Raw genomic sequence first — 18,581 nt, forward strand, 5'->3', positions numbered from 1 at the left:
AATCGCCAAACCGACGATTCAGGTGATTCTTGAAACTATGCATGAAAGGTTTTGGCATGGAATGGCCAAAAACGTGAGTCTCAAATGTATTTACATGCATATCCTTGCCTAATTGCACTCTAAAAGTGCCATTGCATGTGTTATTCTCCTCTCAAATGCCAACATTTTTGCTTGGAGAGAAAAGTCGAGGTGTAAACATGCAATAACATATTTAAAATAACCGTGTATATGAGCTAGAAGTGCAAATCACACTCTTAAAGGGTCATTGCGTGTAATGTTGGGTTTGGAAATACATGTGTCGGGTGCAAATTGCACTCTCCCAACCACATTACATATTTAAAATATGCAGTAGATGTTATGCTTTGGAAGTTTTTGGCTTTGGAGTTCAAAATCAGGGTCTTGAGGGGCATTACATGGGTATTTAGTGCAAAATCAGACTCTCCAAGGCTCATTACATGTAACATCATTGGCTGGAAATTCATTTTACATGCAATTCAAACTCTTGGAAGTCCATTACATGTTTTAAATATACACTTTTTATTTACCTAAGTCCACAACTTGGCTTTCTAGAGAAAATCCTACTCTTTTAAGTGCTATTACATGTGACATCTTTTTCTGTAGAAGAGAGTTTTTATGTAAATTGAACTCTTGGAAGTCCATTACATATTTAAAATGACTTGTTTTACATTTGCCCGAGTCAATCTGTTCCATTCAAGTGCAAAATTGCACTCTAGAGATGCAATTGCATGAAGCATATTTGGAAAAAGACATTTTGTTGAGTTGAGCAACTTAAGTGATCTATTTAGCATATGTTTAATTGATTATTGAGAAAATATCACTTTAAATGGGTCAACATAGAATATTTACACTATATAGTTCACATTGTGCAAATATTTATTTAAAAGCGACATTTTATTTAGATGTTTTACATAAAACATTGAAGTAAATCTCAACATTAAATTAGACTATATAGTGCATGATGGTCACTTAAGTGAAAAATTAGAAAACATTGAACATGGAAATTTAACATAAAGTGCACTACAGTCACTTATAAAGTAGCTTAAAAATGTAACATAAAGTACTCTTCCTATCTATAATGCAACCAACCCAATTAGAATCTGAGAATCCATGAAGCAGAAGATCTTTAGAACAAGAGAACCTTAATCCATATTGTAAAGATCCCTTGACATATCTCATAATATGTTTTGTTGCAATGAAGTGAAGTTCCCTTGGTTCACTCATAAATTGACTCAGTCTTAACAACATAGCATATATCCGGTCTTGTATTGGTAAGATACATGAGAGAACCAATAAGCTGCATATAAGGAGTGCAATCAATTAATTCTGAATCAGCAACAACTTCTTGAAGTTTCTTTAGATTAGCTTCCATAGGAGTCACATTTGGCATACAATCAAGTATACCAAACCTTTTGAGAATGTCTAGAACATATTTACCTTGACTAATAATGATCTCATCAAATTTTTTCCAAATTTCTAATCCAAGGAAGTAGTACATCAAACTAAGATCTTTCATCTCAAATTCAGAAGATAAATCTGTCCTGCATTTGCTAATCAGTTCATTATCTCTAGTAATAAAAAGATCATCAACATAAAGAACTAGGATCAGCATAAGATAATTATATCTTTTCAAATAGATATTTGAATCAGCTTCATTTTTTATAAAATCCAAACTCGAGATAACCATCAATGCGCTCATACCATGCTCAAAGGGCTTGCTTAAGGCCATATAATGCCTTTTTCAGCTTACATACATGAGATTCTTTGTTATGAATGATGAAACCATCAGACTCTTCTACATAAACTTCTTCATAGTTTCAGCATTAAGAAATGCTGTTTTGACATCCATTTGATGAAGTTTCCACTTTTTAGTAGCAACTATAGCTAGGAGCAAAAATCTCATCATAATCTATGCCATCCTTTTGATCGAAACCTCTGGCTACAAATCTAGCTTTGAATTTATCCACACTCCCATCAACATGTTTAATCTTGAACAACCATTTAGAAGAAATAACTGATTTATCTTTTGGATGAGGAACAATCTCCTGTACTTTATTTTTCAGAATAGACTCATATTCTTCCAGCATAGCACCCTTCCACACCTGTTAACCAATTGCTGATTCAAAACAAGAGGGTTCAGAGTCAATGATATTACACATTAAATCAACATAATTGTCAAATTTTTGAGGTCTTTTACTTTCTTGAAAAGTTCCCTTAGGTGCAGAATAATTTTTAGTGTCTTGCATAATGTTCCTTTCCTACAATGGTCTCTTATTTTTGTTCATTTGAACACTAGGACTAACCTCTGAAGTAACTTGATTTTTAGGAGGAGGGCAAAAAATAGGAGAACCCTCCCTCTCAGCTGAACAAGGAGAAGAGGGAGCAGCAATAGGAGGATCTTGAGAAATGTTAGGAACATCCAAATCAACATCAATAGAGGGATCAATAGATTTGCAACAATCAATATTCTCTTCAAATGAGACATCTCTACTTAGTTCAATCATCTTTTGACCCAGAATATAGATCCTACAAGCTTTTGAAGATTCACTGTAACCAACAAAAAATCCCTTCTCACTTGAGGGATCTAATTTAGATCTTTTATCCTTGGGAATGTGAACATAAACCAAGGAACCAAAAACTTTGAGATGACTTACATTAGGTTTGGAACCGAAATATGCTTCTTTGAGAGTCATTATTTAGAGCTTGGTGAGGACTCCTATTTTGAACGTAAACTGTTGTCCTGCAGGCCTCTGCCTAAAGAAAAATATGCAAATTTTGATCAGGAAGCAAAGCTTTAGCAGCCTCAACTATAGCCTTGCTTTTTCTTTCAGCAGCCCCATTCTGTTGAGGATTGTAAGGGACGTAGAACTCCCTCTTAATTCCTGCTTCAACACAAAAAGATTGAGAAGAACTTGAAGTCAATTCACCTCCATTATCAGATCTAAGAGTCTTAATTTCTTTTTTGAAAGGTTTTCAACCAAGGCTTTAAATTCCTTCAACTTGAATAAAACTTCATCAGATTCTTTGGATTTAAGAAAGTAGATCCAAGTCTTGCCAGAAAAATCATCAATAAAAAGTGACATAATACCAAAAACTACTTAAAGAAGCTGATGACATATGACTGCATAGATTAGAATGAATCAACTCTTAAGACATGCCTAGCCATATTTTCACTTGAATGAAACAGATTCTTGGAAAATTCCTAGGGCACACCTTTTGCAAATGCCACTATGAGAAGAGTTGAGTTTGGGAAGACCTATAACAATCTGATCCTTGGAAGAAAGTGATCTAAAATTGAGATGATCAAATCTTTTGTGCCATAATAAATTTCCATTGGAAGCATTAAGATTTAGAACTTGAACTTGATTGGCCGAAAGCTTGTAGAGACTTTCATGATGTTCTCCAATAATTTGAGTAGAATTGAAGTCAGAATCCTTCTTCCAAGCAACCACTTTTCCATTAGAGAAAGCAACATTAAAACCTTTATCCTTTAAAGATGAAATGAAATTAAATTCCTCTTGATTTTAGGAACAAATAAAACATTACTAAGATGAAGATGGATACTGGATATTAATTTGAATGAAGTATTACCAACCCCTTTAACCGAATAAGATGCATCATCACCAATGATCACTTGAAGATGGGAATCCTTTTCAACCAGATTTGAGAGATGTTGTTTATAACTAGAGATGTGACGAGAGTCACCACTGTCTATCAACCAAGTGTTGCAATCAGCTAGAACATGAGTAGATAGGGCTGAAATAAGAAGAAAACCTTCTGACTGATCACAAGAAATCTTGGTAGGAGATGAATCTTTCTCATTAGAAGTAGCTGCTTCATGAAGATAAATTTTTATCGTGCAATGCTTAGCAAAATGACCAAACTTTTCACATCTAAAACATTTTATCGCAGAGAAGCCCTTTTTTCTTTTAAAACTTAAGAACAAAGAGGAAGGATTCTTATCTTCATTTCTTTTAAAGTTTCTTTTGCGCCCTCTTTTACTTGAAGTGAGTGTAGCAAGCACTTGGTCCTCCACATTGTAAGCTTTACAAGAATTCCCTCTAGCCTTCAGTCGACATTCTTCTTGAATGCAATATGTTCTCAGTCTTTCAGAAGATGGAAAATCACTTTTGCTACTAATGCCTTGAATGAATGCTTCCTAGGAATGTGGAAGCCCATTCATGGTGAGCATGACGAGTTTCTTTGTCATTAAAAATCTCCCCAATGACACTTAATTGATCCTTTAACTCAGAAAGTTTTAAGAAGAATGAACAATGGAGTCCCATTTACTCATCTTGATACGAAGAAGTGCATGTGAAGCGCCAGAGCTCTGCTCGTGTTATTTGTCTCATATATGCTATGAAGATAATCATACATCTCCTTGGCAAACTTTAGCATAGAGATTGCAGGAACTAAATGATCTTTCATGGAGTCAATGATAATCCTTGTAGCCAAGATTTTATTCTTCTTCCAATTTGCTTTCTCTGTATTGTCAGTAGGCTCTTAAACTTCAGATTCCACATAAGGAAGAAGATCATTGTGCTCAAGGACCAATAAAAATTTAGATTTCTAGGATATAAAATTTGAGCTCCCTCCTATCTATCTTCAACCTTCAGACCAAGCACCATGATGTTACAGGATTCAAGAAGAGTTGGCAGATTAACGGATTTCCGGATGATTCATTGATTAACAGAGGAACAAATGTGTTCCTTATAAAGAATTACAAGGACGTTGTTTCTAAAAGAAACACCGTAGACTGAAGACGGAATTAGAAACAAAACTAGAGACAGGATAGGAAACATTCCTATCTGGACTGAAGAAAAAGAGACGGGATAGGAAACATTCCTATCTAGACTAAAAGACGGACTACAAACAAGTAGTTGACTATTATAGAAAGTATAAGATTATAGGATATGAGTAAAAGAAGAAATTTGGTTCAACCTTGAAATCACCAACCTAGCTCTAATACCATGTTAAAACTTGAACCAAAAAAATAAGAAACTTTATTTCATCAAGTTATCTTGGGAAAAACCCTCTTTACAGAGGGAAGCAACCTAACCCCAACAAATGCAAACTTATATTAAAGAATTCCGAAGAATTACAATATCAGTATCATCGTGATAGAGAAATCACTTGAGATAAGAAAGGGGAACAAAGAAACCTTGATTGATATTATCAATCGATCATTGCCACAAATGATGAAGACACTAATACACACATATATAAACCAATGTCTTGAGTAATAACCAGAAGAATCATATTCTGGTACTTAACAAAAACATTGATCATACATCACTAGGACTTCGAACATTCAGGTGAAATAATCGTCTATACTTCCCACATAAAAAACTGAAGCAATCACAAATTATATTTCTCATATGCGATATGTCCAGACGTGACCATGGTTAATGGTAGCATACCAAATGAAAAGCCATATGTCTTCAACAATTGACTACTGCATAAAGAAATTCTTTTAGTAACATATGTAATGGAACTGCCGCTAAAAGAAATATGAACTTCGACTTTGTCTTGTACCGTTTGCAGGAGACGAAATGAACCTTTTATTTTATAATTGAAATAGTGAGGGTAAGGGACACCAATAGTCATACAAGGCGTGGATGAATAAGTAGTCTAATTTCCACCGGAGAAGTCACGTAGTTGACTATTGAAGTCAAGAAAGCCCAATGAAACTTGTAATTCTCAGCGGTTAAAATGAAACCAAGTAAAGAGGATCTTTGATACATGTTAATATACATATACAGTTCATAAATCATGGTACACAAAATTTCATATTAAGCTAATAGATTTAACACTTTTGAGTTAGAAACCTATCAAAATTCACATGATGCTTTATCACATGCGGTAAAGCATCCCACTCCGTAAAGTGTGCCACCATGTCATCAACAAAAGGAGCGGCCTTATGCACAACAATAAGTCTTGGGTATCTGAAACGCAGGCCTTTGCGGCCTATCATTTGTGCTAGTCTATCTGTTAGCTAACTTGCCTCGATCTTGAACTCGAACCTGGTGTCCATCTTTGTATTTATCACCGTTTTGGGGTCTGTCATCAACTCGAGATCTATAAGAGAGAGCTTATAGAAACATCTCAAGCTCTCTCCCTACTCCATCCTTGAGGGACTGTTATCCACTACAGTGTCAGAAAGTTGTTGCAACACACCTACCACTTGGTGTTGACCTATTGCCAAGTCTCGAAGTGTCTCTCTAGCCTCTCAATCAATCTTGGAACCTGTGCCAGCATCTTTGTATCCCATACTAACAAACCACCTAGACTATCAACACTCTTGTCGCCAACAAAACCAAACTAAATATCAAGTTTTCCATCCTTAGGCAGTGAGGTATGTCCTCTGTGGGTATAATGTCTATCCAGTATGAACCTCCTATCACCGTCCATGTCACTGAATACGAATCACTAATAATTTCAGAATTAGCACTGATCAAAATAATAATGACTGAGCCAAATCGCTGCAGGCTGGCAGAAAACCACTTTGATACCACTGTAATGACTTGGCTAGCTATTCTCGACAAACCAAGAGAATATGCATTTCAAAGTCTTTGTGAAATTGCAGTTCTATTTTCTATGGCAAACCAACTCAAAATACAAAGAGAAAATAATAGCAAATATTTTATAACCACAATTCCCAATCTCAAAATTGTGTTTGTGATTCATTGTTATGCGTTACAATTTTCAATCCATAAATCGTTCATGACTATTGATTCACCCTTTCAATGCTCAAACAAATATAATTCCATTGATCAGATTGCACTTATTATACCACACTCAATTTCCTAAATTTGCAATTTACAATCAACACCTCCTACTCGAAATTCTGATTATTATCTAATAGTCCTAGCTGCAATAGTAAGAAAGAATTCATAACAATTAATGGTAGAACCTGTTTGCTTGATGGGATGAATGCAAAACCTGTCTCATGCATAGCTCTTAGAATTGACTAAGCTGGCCAAGGATCCCTTCAAACCCCAACGCAGGGTTGCCAGTTATGATCACAGCCTTGCCATAAACCTCCAAACCAATTCATAGGCCCAACTTCAAGCACACAGACTCCAGATGTTAATTGCGACCTTAATCAAATCAATCACAGGTCATAGGCGACTGGACGCATGCCTCCACCATGATCTTAGGTGCTCCAAACAATCAACACGAGCCTTAATAAATGAATTGCAGGCCTTTAGCAGAGATCACAGGGTATGAAAAATGTCTGCAGGTCTTGTAAAAGGAAACACTAGGCCCTGTGGTTGGACACAACCCTCCTAGGATATATAACCCTCTTGGGATATAATGCAACCTCTTTCTCCAATGATTGCAGCACAAAAAGGTTCAAACACTGCTTGGGAATGGGACGATAGCTTCTCAGTAGCACATAATTTCCCCTAAACTTAGTTTAGCAGATATAATAGATTTATTACCTATACAATTCTCTTTGCAAACTAATCGATTTCATTCAGTAACAACTTCTCAAATACAGTGTAAACAATAGAGAAGTAATAGCAGACTTGCATAAACTCTCAACACCAATAATATTCTCCATAGCCACAGTATTACAGAAATGGAGATTCAACCTTAATCCAAAGTGTAATTAAATCACTATATGTCAGCAGTGATACACTTCTTAGCTTCAAATCCTTATACTTTAGCAAGGGCACACAAATTACTACACTCAAAAAATCTCACAAGGGCAACAAAAGCAAATAGACAATTAGATGCTTTTTCCTTCATAATGAGCTCATATTTATTATCCCCCAAAGACACTTGTTTTTCAAAAAAAAACTCCACTTAAGATGAGATAAGATAAGATAATAATATTAATGTCCAACAAAACACCACAACGAGGGTCTATGGGATTGGAAGCTTACACCAAGAAAATAACAGACAAACGGAGCACCAAACGATGTCCACAAGAGAACAAGTACAACAAAAGAAGAAGAAAGCAGGAGACATCATGGAAAAGATTAGGTATCTGTCCTCGTAGGGAAAAAGTCCAACAACGACTAATCAGTGGGGCTACCAAAGGCCCTGTGATGAAGTTGAGAGCTACAAGAGGAGTGTCGCTGGCAAAGAGGTCCCTTGCGGGGTCTCACAAATTTGGAATGACCAGTATTAAAGAAATTGTGCAAATACTTCACACCACAAACTAGAGTAAAGGGCGAGATGAAGGTTGTAATAAGCTATGTCTAGGCCTGACTCTTGGAAGATGAAAGCTGTAAAGTATGATCATGAAGTTGCAAGGACTCACAGAGATAGAGTGCAATGCAACATTGATCAGTGTACCTGAAAATATCCGAGAAGAATCGGCAATCTCTAAACAAACAGTAAAATCTCCCTCTAATCTCATAGTATATGGGGCATCTAAAAAGAAAATGAATATGGTGATTAACCTGGATCCGGAGTCTGTGCGAGCCCACCCTGAAGTAGCCAAGGGAGATACGCAAGGCGTGTGTCCAGTATTTGTGTAAGTACTCAGGGTGAACAATAATCCCATCCCGAATATCTAAGAAGTGCTTGACATAGAAAGCCATCCTCGGACACAGTCCCCCTGGAGGACCCACCCAGGCCCATGTGATATATTACCTGTAAATGTCAAGTCTGACATGGCTGTTCAACTCTTGCCGAGAGGGAAGTAGATGAGCAGGAGCATCTAAAGAGAACTGGTATGGAGGGAGATGATCGATGTCGATCCCAACTGAACTCAGTAGGATAGTAGCCTGAGCATACCAACAACGGGCTCTTGTGGCTGGATCAGAGTCTGTAATAGCAACTGAGGAGCAGTAGGCTAAGTAAGGGTATCTATGTTGGACTTCGGTTGAGTCTGCAAAACCACGAAGACGATGGAGAAACCAAATCATATCAAAATGGTTGCAAGCTTGAATGGGTGAGCTCCAAACTCAGCCAAAATAATACTATGGGGGGTAGATTTTTGACATCTGATAATCCGACGGAGGAGTAGAGTCTGGGTACACTTAATCATGGCCCAATCTGAGTCTAAAAGGGAAGGACCCGAGACCATTGCACCATCAAGCACTATGGGTCTTACTAAGGAATCTAGGAGGGATAGCTTAGATGATGTGTCCTGAAAGTGGTGTTTGAAGCACTGTCTCTCGGGCATGGCAAGGGAACCCAACCCTTTACTGATCCGAGGCTGAATGGTTGATATCAAGCTGAAACAAGATTCAGAAAACTTAACCCCAAGGTATGTGTAAGATGATGTAATCTCAACTTCCCGACCTTGGAAGTGAAAATGGAGATGTGAGGTCTTCAAACTGTTGAAGACCATAACACGATTCTTCTCTAGGTTCACGACCAGCTGTCTCATGTCACAAAAAGATGCAAGTTTATCCAAAATCCTTTGAAGATCCTTAGGAGAAGAAGCAAGAAGAACCACATCATCACTAGAGAGAAGGATGGAGATCAATACCTGGTGTAGATGACAACCATTAATTGGAAGCGAGGAGTCACTAAGAAAAACCTCGAGCTCATCAATATAGATCCCGAACAAGGTGGGCGAGAGAGGGCAGCCTTGCTTCACCCCAATGGTGCTTTGGATAGGATTGGAGAGGCCCTTAGTGGTCTTGAGTCTAACAATCACTGTCTCATATAACGTCATGATAGCCGTTAATAAGATCTCAGAAATACCAATATCTCTTAGTCTTTGAAAAAGGTCCTCTCTAGGAATGGAATCAAAAGCCTTACGAAAACCCACAAAACAATAGTAGACTTTCTTCGAGTGATGCCAAGCCCCCTCAATAATAGCCCATCTTGTAAAAATATGATCCATGGTCTGGTAGTTTGCCTTGAATCCAACTTGACCCTTAGCCTTGCAATTCCTCCTATTGAGCTCACTGGATAAAATAGTATTCAATGTTGTAGCATAAAGTTTGGCAAGTGTATGCCCAATCATGATGGTCCTATAGTTTCCAAGATCGGAGGTTAGCCCAAACTTATGGATCGGGTGAATAATGTGTCTCAACCAAGAGTCCGGAAAACCAAAACAAACCACTCTATTAAAGAGTGTAAAGAGATAAGAGCCAAGGATCGTGGTGTTGAGCTTGAAGAGCTCAACCTGAGAACCCTCCTCATCAGCTGCCCTGCTGCATCTCATAAGTCTGATGGCCTCGTAAATGTTGGAGGTGGAGAAAAAGTGACAATGGGGGAGTGGGCTGGGTAGGGGAGCGAGCTGACTCGGGATATCGTGGAGACATGTGAGGCAAGGAGGTGAAGGTCGTGGGTGGACTGGGGTTGGCTAAGTCGGGGGAACATGATGCGCCAAAACAACTTAGGATATTGAATACGCGTGTCACAGAGGGATCTGCTATATGAAGTAATAAATGATTGCTTCTTATGGCAAAGAAAGCGTTTGTAGGAGAGTCGTAAATTGGTGAAAGCGGGGGAATGAGTATCAAAAGCCAAGCGTAAGGAGCGGTGGAAAGTTTTAAAGGAACCATCAAATCACTGGTTAATGGGACAAGTATTCTGTCAAACGGATCTGGGAGTGCTGGGAATGGAGCAGTGAGGGATAGAGAGGAGAGCCGACTCCCAATTTGCGATAGCTAGTGAGTCAAACATGGTGGACACCTGACTGTGATCCGTGAAGCTAGTGGGGCAGAGGAATCTTCTTAAATGGAAAATGAAGTGGTCTTGATCACTATCCTCAAAACAGAAATGGGTAAGGGGGTGGTTTTGGGCAGGATGACTAGAGATGGGTGGAAGAGGGTGGGAAGAAACACAAACTGAAAGGTTGAGGGCATGATCCACCAGAGGAAGATGAGAGATGGTAAAGTTTTGGATGGAGGGGAGGAAAGAAGCAACAATGAGGATATAATCAACCATGCTCACACCCCCACTATGAGGTCAAAATGTAAAAAGCTTAGAACCTGGGAAGCAAGAGAGGTCATTCAGAATCACCAGATCAGAGGACTCACACAGCTGGAGAAGGCGGCGACCATAGCAAGTTAGAGGTCCACTGTGATCCTCGGACAAACGTTGAAGCCCCATACTAGTAGGATCCCTCTCAGTAGTACAAAACAAGTCATATCCACGATCATACTGGGGGTCCAAAGATCTTTAGTTCATGCATTAAAATCTCCTAAGATGATGATGTCACCCATAGCCCCACACTTGGAGATGCTCTTGAATAGGTCTATAAAAGGGTTCCCATCCTCAACACTGTGAATGGTGTAAGGTGAGGAAGTTAGCGGAAAGTAACAAATGGCAATGAAGATATCTCTCTGACGATGACTAGTGCCACCAACCAGATCCACATAAATCTAGCCTGGGAGTTAGAAAGAACCAATGTGGTAGTATTGAACAGATCATCTCTAATCAAACAAGCAAATTGAAAGCCACTGATATCCCGTGTAACCTGGAAGGGGCTGACAAGACTCTCATGAGTCTTGGTAACAACCAATAAATCAACATACCCAACTGCATCATGATGTAAGCCTGGCAAAGACCACAGGGAGCCATTGCCATTCCAACAGTTGACAAGCAGAGAGCCAATGGAGGGCTTAGACTTGCCCAACTGTTGGTGCTCAGACCGTCATTTGGCTTGGGTATGTCTCGCATCCCAACTCGTGGGAGGTGAGTCACGAATAATTGCTTTTAGATTCCTTAGTATTGCCCATTTCCCATTACTCCTTACTTCTAGCTTCACCAACATAACATCACTTTATAACATATAATATTAATAAAGTGCCATTATAGTAATATAAACTCAATAATTAATTAATAAATATAAGCTCGTGCAATAAATAGCCTCATTCAATGCAAATGATGACTAACAACTAGCACCCACCAACTAGACCGCCAAATATGGCAACTACCGGAAGTAGACTTACCAAAAATAACAAGTCCACAATTGACACCCCCGAATCACCCTGTCAGATCATGAGAGTTGCTATAATGAATTGATTCAATCCACTGCAGGAGCTTGCCAAAAATGGGGACATTACAGTGACACCCAGTCATCTCCACCAACTAATCAAAGGTTTCATTGCATTTAAGGAAGTGAATCAAGAATAGCCTATTCAAGGAAGACAAAACATTTAATCTTTGGTGGGCATTTATTTCACCCCTCCCCTATTGAATGGGCTTACATATGGGCATTTATCACGCCTACTAAGAGAGTGGCTTTCTTCAAATTGGTTTGTGTGGACCCTCTTATTAATTGTAGATTCTCTCTTTGTGTCCTAACTCTAATTAGGGATGAGGTGGCAAAATTTGGGTCGTTGATTTTGTTTCAATCATGACCACTTTTTGTAATCCAAGTTCTATGTAAAGGCCTAACTTCCCATTTATTTGTAGGAGTGAATTTCGAGATTGTTTTTGATTAAGGGAAACAGGTTTTGAAGGGTGCTTGAAACCCTGTACACAGCTTTAGATATTCAATAAGCACATAGACAAAATTAATACAAACTGAAGAGGGGTTGTTCACCCCCACAAAAAGGGGCAGTTGTGGTGACAAAAAGCGTATCACCAGCCAAAACCAAAGAACCAACTAGGAAGCAAAGATCCGAACAGAAGGATCTGCCTCCAAAACTAGGCACAAGGAGGGATCTCACGATACAACCTTCGTTTTAGAGATTCCCTTGCCCGACCGAAGAAACATATCTAAAGGAGGAGTAGAGAGCTTTGTTTTCTTTCTTTTAAACGTAACCCAACTGTCCTCCACCTTAGCTGCCTCACCCATCCAATCCCTAGAAGAAACTGAAGAGTGGAGGCTAGGGGGAGCAGGAGTAGCAACAAACTCCATCACTTAAAATAGTGTTGTTAGATAAAATGCTTTGAGTTCAATGAAGGAATGCAATGGTGTTTGATGAATTTACCTAGCTCATACTTTTGGCACTTTGTTGATTGTAAGCCATTGTGTAAAGTTAGCCTGAGCCTCCTTTTTGTATGGATGCTTAACTTCTATCATTAAATGTACTTTGTTCATTATGATGGTGTTCACTGTGAAATGTAAATCCTTTGCATAACTGTTAGAAGATTGCACTAGTTTTTGCAGAGTTGTAGTTCATCTAGGCCAAGCAGAGCTTGGTTATTAGGAGTTTGTCCACTGAAGCACTATCTACTGATATCATTGCCCTTAGGAGTAGATTTATATTCTTCCAGCTCTTTCCGCTTTAATATTAAGTTCATTTCAGTTGTGCCATTCAAAGAAGCATCACAAGAATCATCACCAAAGATGTTTAGGACAAACAAATTGCTCTAAGGGGCATGATTAATCATCAACGTCAACCTCCCAATGCATTACCGCTTGAGATTGCGCTCGAAGAAAAAACTTGGAGAGATATTTGAAGATCAGTCCATGATGCAGTGCAAGGATGGGTGTAGCCCCCAACAAATAATCACATGACAAAAAATGAGCAATAACAATGATATTTAGATCCAAAGCAAAACAGTTTCATTAATCATAATTAGAAGGTTTACATCCAACATGTCGGGGTGTAAGGCCTTCCTGGTTATGGCCATTACAAACAAAGAAACATCTCAATCCTCATATGCAAACTTGCATCTCCAAGCTATCATCCCTCAAGATGCTCCCAGCTACTCCATGCTTGGAACGGATTCCTCTAGACATCTCTAGAACTAACTTATACCTAGCAAGCCACAAGTCGGGCCTGGAAGATTAAATTAACTAAACACTCAGGCCACAAGTCGTCTTGACAGATTAAATTAAATAAACACTCAGGCTACAAGTTGGCCTGGTAGATTAAATTAAATAAACACTTAGGACATGCCCCAAGTTTATGAACATAACTAACTCATGATAAAATAAAACCATGCAGCCTTGGACATTGTTCCACATGCCGTCCAAATCTGGATCCAAGATCACATAAGCTAACTCCACACGATCAAAGATCCCCAAAACCATCGCCAAGGTCTGCCCAGGAAACGAAGAACATGTTACCAGTAGCCAACAAAAGAGCTCTAACTCCAATGCAATCGAACAAACAATCATGAGAACATAGGAAATGGTCCACAAGGATGCCCCAAACATAACCCTAAGCTTGCAGACATAGGGTCCACTCAAAACCATGCTTGATGCTCCTACATCAGTCCATCAAAGAATCCTTGATTTTTGAAGACATGTTTATGGAGTTACACAAGGACACATGGTTTGGGCTATATAAGGATAAAAAAATGGAGAGATTTTGTGGACCTGAGTTCAAGATTGATCCTGCATTCTTCATTGATGAATACAATGCTGGTGCAGTAGGATGATACACCATCAACTTCGACTGCCTGAAACTTGTGGAGGATCAACAACAATTTTCTTTCAAGAATGAAGCTCACTAGTATGGAACAATTTGTAGGCCATCTTGAACATCAAGTTAATGTTTATTACCAATCGACCATTTATTTTAAGAAAATGTGTGCCTAATCTGGCTTCTAGACCACTCCTAATCTGTATTCTATAGGTGACATCTATACAATAAACAATGTGTAAACACAAAAATGGAAAACTTGTTCCTCGGTTTGGTTAGCTCAGTTTATGCTCCAATCTACCAACTTATTGTGGTGTTTCCGTTTCATTAAGTCTTCGTGAGAATATTGATAGATCGTGGAAGAGCTCCATTCCAACTCAGTCCCTTGAAACTTAGAAAGGCTTTGCCTCTTTCTCCCAAGAACTTAACAAATCATTTGTCTACTCTAGGAACTTAGGTGATAAAAGCGATTCCTGCATCCACTTCAAGGTCTTATTTCTACAATAAAATCAAATTGGATGATGGTATGATTGCCTTAAAAAGTATATGAGATAAGATAAGATAAATTTATTAATGTCCAATAGGATACTATCATCTGAAGGAATAAAGGGAGAATGCAAATCAGTGTTCGTGCCTAATCATCAAGGAATAAATCAAAATATTATTAGAAGAGTAGGCTGTAAAATCTACAAGTCAGATGCTATCGCTTTATTTTGGAGTAGAATTTAATTCAATAAATTCAATTATTGTATGTTCGTTAAATTGGATTGTAGGTACATTATTGATTCAGTATGATATTTATTGTTTAGTAAATATGGTTTCTGTCAGGGTTGTTGCTTAATCAATATGTGGGTTGTTTGCAGTGGTACCAAAGAAGGGCTCTGTTTTTATGTTTCAAGTGGAATTCTGGCGAGTTATTCTCCATGGTGATAAACTATCCACCAGGAGTCTCAATCAAGATGTCGACTGATCTTTGCCAATCCGAGGCACATTGTTCATCGTTTTGACAGAGTAGAAATGGAAATAATTGCAGAAAGGAAATCAAAATTTGATGCTTAGTAAAAGGGTTGTTCATTTGCATGGTAATTTTGAAAGAATGGTTTCAAGGATGTATATATCTGTCTGCTCAGTCATATTTGTTCAATTTGTTGAAATGCTTAAATTATGGTTAATTTATCTGTGCTTTTATGATTGTTGAGGACACAATTGCAATGATTTTATTTTTGCAATATGTTTTGGATTACTCTGTTAAATGCCATAAGCCTTCATGTTAGTAATAAAATTGAGCATCAAATTTAATCTCTCATTTTGATAAATAATCAAAGTGCTTTGATAATTGTAAGGTCAAATTTTCAGTCAGATTTTGCTCTGAAGTGGAAGCTCATTAAAAATGATAATTTGGATTGAGTGGCAACAAAACCGTATCTTATAAACTTATTATCAATAATTTGTATCTGCATTATTCTATAATGTGCTGGAGAAGTTTCTAATACCAGTATGAAAGTAGGCAATTCACATATTTCACCACCTAATACATAAGGTGTTATGTTAGATCTTGTAGATGCAAATTGTTGTTTTCAGCTTTGTGATTGGCAACATGTTGTCATTATTGAATGCATCCTAGAGAGCTAGCTTTTTTACAAGTTATCTTGGACATTGTAGTTGTGATTTACCCTTGGGAACCCAGTAATTGGTAAATTTATTTGAGAAGCTTCATGAAAGGAACTAGGTTCAAATTCTGCTTCAATATTTTAGATCACATGTCATGATCCATCACTAGGTTGAAAAAGAAGTGACAAATGATGAGGATAGATTATGACAAGGATGACTAATCTAGTTTATAAAAGACATTAGATGCTAATAGTATACCTAACTAGTTAGGTTAGGATGAGAGCAATAAGGTTGGAAGAGGAAATGAGTCGAGGAAGAGTAATTTTGAAAAAAAAGACAATAATGGATTGGAGGAGAAAGGAAAGGAGTAGGGTTGGTGAGCAAGGTAGGAAGAGAAAGTCAAGATAGGGTAGGTGGATAGATTGGGAAGAGGGATTGTTGGCATAGAGAGGTATCAACAAGAAAAGCTATAGGTGCAAAAAGCTAAAGTACAATTCGTTGAGACCACAAAGACCAATGATATACCCACTGTGTGGTCACCGGATTGAGGGGCCTACGGGTTCGTGCTCCAGGGACCCATGTGTGAGGGTACATTGCTGTAGTTGTGCGTACCATTGCCTTAGTGATCAAGCACATTCAATATATTGACTATCCATATAAGGTCCATCACCACCATTGGCCTCTGGTGTTTTGGTGTTTGGGTAATACTTTACAATTGATAAGTCTCAAGTTCAACGGATGATAGTAAGAAAGATAAATCAAAGTTATCGTTGGTTTTCTTGGTGCATCATAAATCTTACGTATCCTATTATTTTTTGAAATTATTAGGATTTTATAAAGTTCAATTGTGTCTCTTGACTTTGTTTTTATGAGTTATGCTCACTAGGTCCATGGTAAACTCTAAGTAGAACTGGTGTTCAAAGTTGACAAAATGCCTCGCTAGGGTTGATTCATTAGTTCATTCATAAATGACGTTCAAATGTCATTTGTCACTTTTGTTGATTCTCTAGCATTAGCGTGTTCTTTTCATCAAATTTTATTTTTACATTTGAGTTGCGCTAATGGTAGTATGGGCATCTCACAAGTTCAAATTTTACACGGGGCAAGGTATGTATACCTCCTCTGTGTAAGTCATGCGGGGACCTAAAAACAAAGCTAATTAACTACTTTAATACTCTATCTTTATTTTGTTAGTAGCAACTTACGTTGGGTATCTAAGAGCCAAGAAAATGACATCAATGCATTAAATTTTTGTGACAAAATAATCCATTAGTTTTAAAAAAAAAATTGTAATAAACAATAATTGCATGCACATGATTTACATTGAACTACTTGAATAAATTAATTCCAATAAATGATCTAAAACACAATATAATGAGCTAAAATATTACTTTCAAAGTAATTAATAAATCTATGATGCCTAATTGCACTAGATCTAATATATTGTCAAAGTCAATTGATACTTAAATCTTATTTAACTTAGTGCTTGTGGAAGTCGATTCATGTCAAGTGAATTTTAAGGTCCGAAAGACTTTGCCAACCCACTTTTTCAACTCTCTTCCCAAATAATATTTATATGTCAACATAAGCATGTCAACTCTCTTAAAAAAATATTCCATGACCTTACTTTTGAACTCATGAGCAAACATAATTCACATGATCACATTGTTGTACAACAATCTTAATAATTTGCAATAATAATTATTTTACCTATTCAAAAAATCAATAAATTGCATATTTAACTTTATTACCTAAAATTTGGAGTTACATCATTGAATGATTATTGTTTCATCTATAAAGTTACCACTACTTTGGTACTAAGCCTTCTTTTGCTAGCTCTCATTTTACCCATACTATTGCACCATTACGACCTACTTTTTCATGTTCTAACTTAATATAAATATATTGAAAGCCATTGATCACATGCATATTAGTTAGAGTTACCTCATCGCATGATTATTGTTGCATCTATCAACTTACCACTACTCTGGTACTAAGTCTTCTTTTGCTAGTTCTCATTTTACCCATAATGTTGACCATTATGATCTACTTTTTCATGTCCTACCTTGATATAAATATATTGAAGGCCATTGATCACATGCATATTAGTCAATAATTGACACATCTTGTTGACTAAATATGATAGTCCTATTGCTTAAATGAGTATAGAAAATTTTAAAATAATTGCATGGATAATGTTTTTATGCTTTGTTTGGATAAGGGAATAGTCATTTTAGAACTTAATGGAATGGAAAAGGGGATGCCACTAGATTTTTTGTTACATTGTCTTACCCATAGATCTAGTATTGATTAAAATGCATGAGGATGATATCCTTGATATTGTAGGTTTGGTTTGGGCTAAAGCCATTGGGTAGAGTAAAACTTACCAAACCAAGATTGTGCTAATCTCTTTTGGGATGGTAAGACCATAAATCTTGGTTTGGTTTTTTTTATGTCCTTTATAGGAAACTTGAGGAAACATTGTTCGTAGGAAAGGCTTTGATTATGACTTAACATATTTGGAACGAGGTGCTTGCTTGGAGAGCAATCAAAGGGTTCATAATTTCATCGATTGTTCAAGATTAGGGATAAATGTGTATTAAATGCCATTGAGTTGTTAAGTGCAAGCTTTGGAATGGAAGAGCACAAGCATGACAAATATTTCTTCTTCCTTATTGTCTATATAATATTATTAAGGGAGAAGGGCTTCCA

At 37.4% G+C, this 18,581-nt stretch overlaps 1 protein-coding gene across 5 annotated transcripts in view; it reads left to right on the forward strand.

The window, feature by feature from the left end:
* POP4 (ribonuclease P family protein) overlaps positions 1-15,564 on the forward strand; it is a 107,566-nt gene extending 92,002 nt beyond the window's left edge. For all 5 annotated transcript variants that reach the window (XM_089795348.1, XM_089795346.1, XM_089795347.1 and 2 more), the window contains one exon: positions 15,122-15,564. In XM_089795348.1, the coding sequence (XP_089651474.1) occupies positions 15,122-15,228 (107 nt within the window). In that variant the 3' untranslated portion in view covers positions 15,229-15,564. The remainder of the gene's footprint in view (positions 1-15,121) is intronic.
* Positions 15,565-18,581: the final 3,017 nt, after the last annotated feature.

The sequence above is a fragment of the Cupressus sempervirens genome, chromosome 8 (genome assembly GCF_028749045.1).
Source record: "Cupressus sempervirens isolate cs-2001-9-10 chromosome 8, ASM2874904v1, whole genome shotgun sequence".
Taxonomy (NCBI): domain Eukaryota; kingdom Viridiplantae; phylum Streptophyta; class Pinopsida; order Cupressales; family Cupressaceae; genus Cupressus; species Cupressus sempervirens.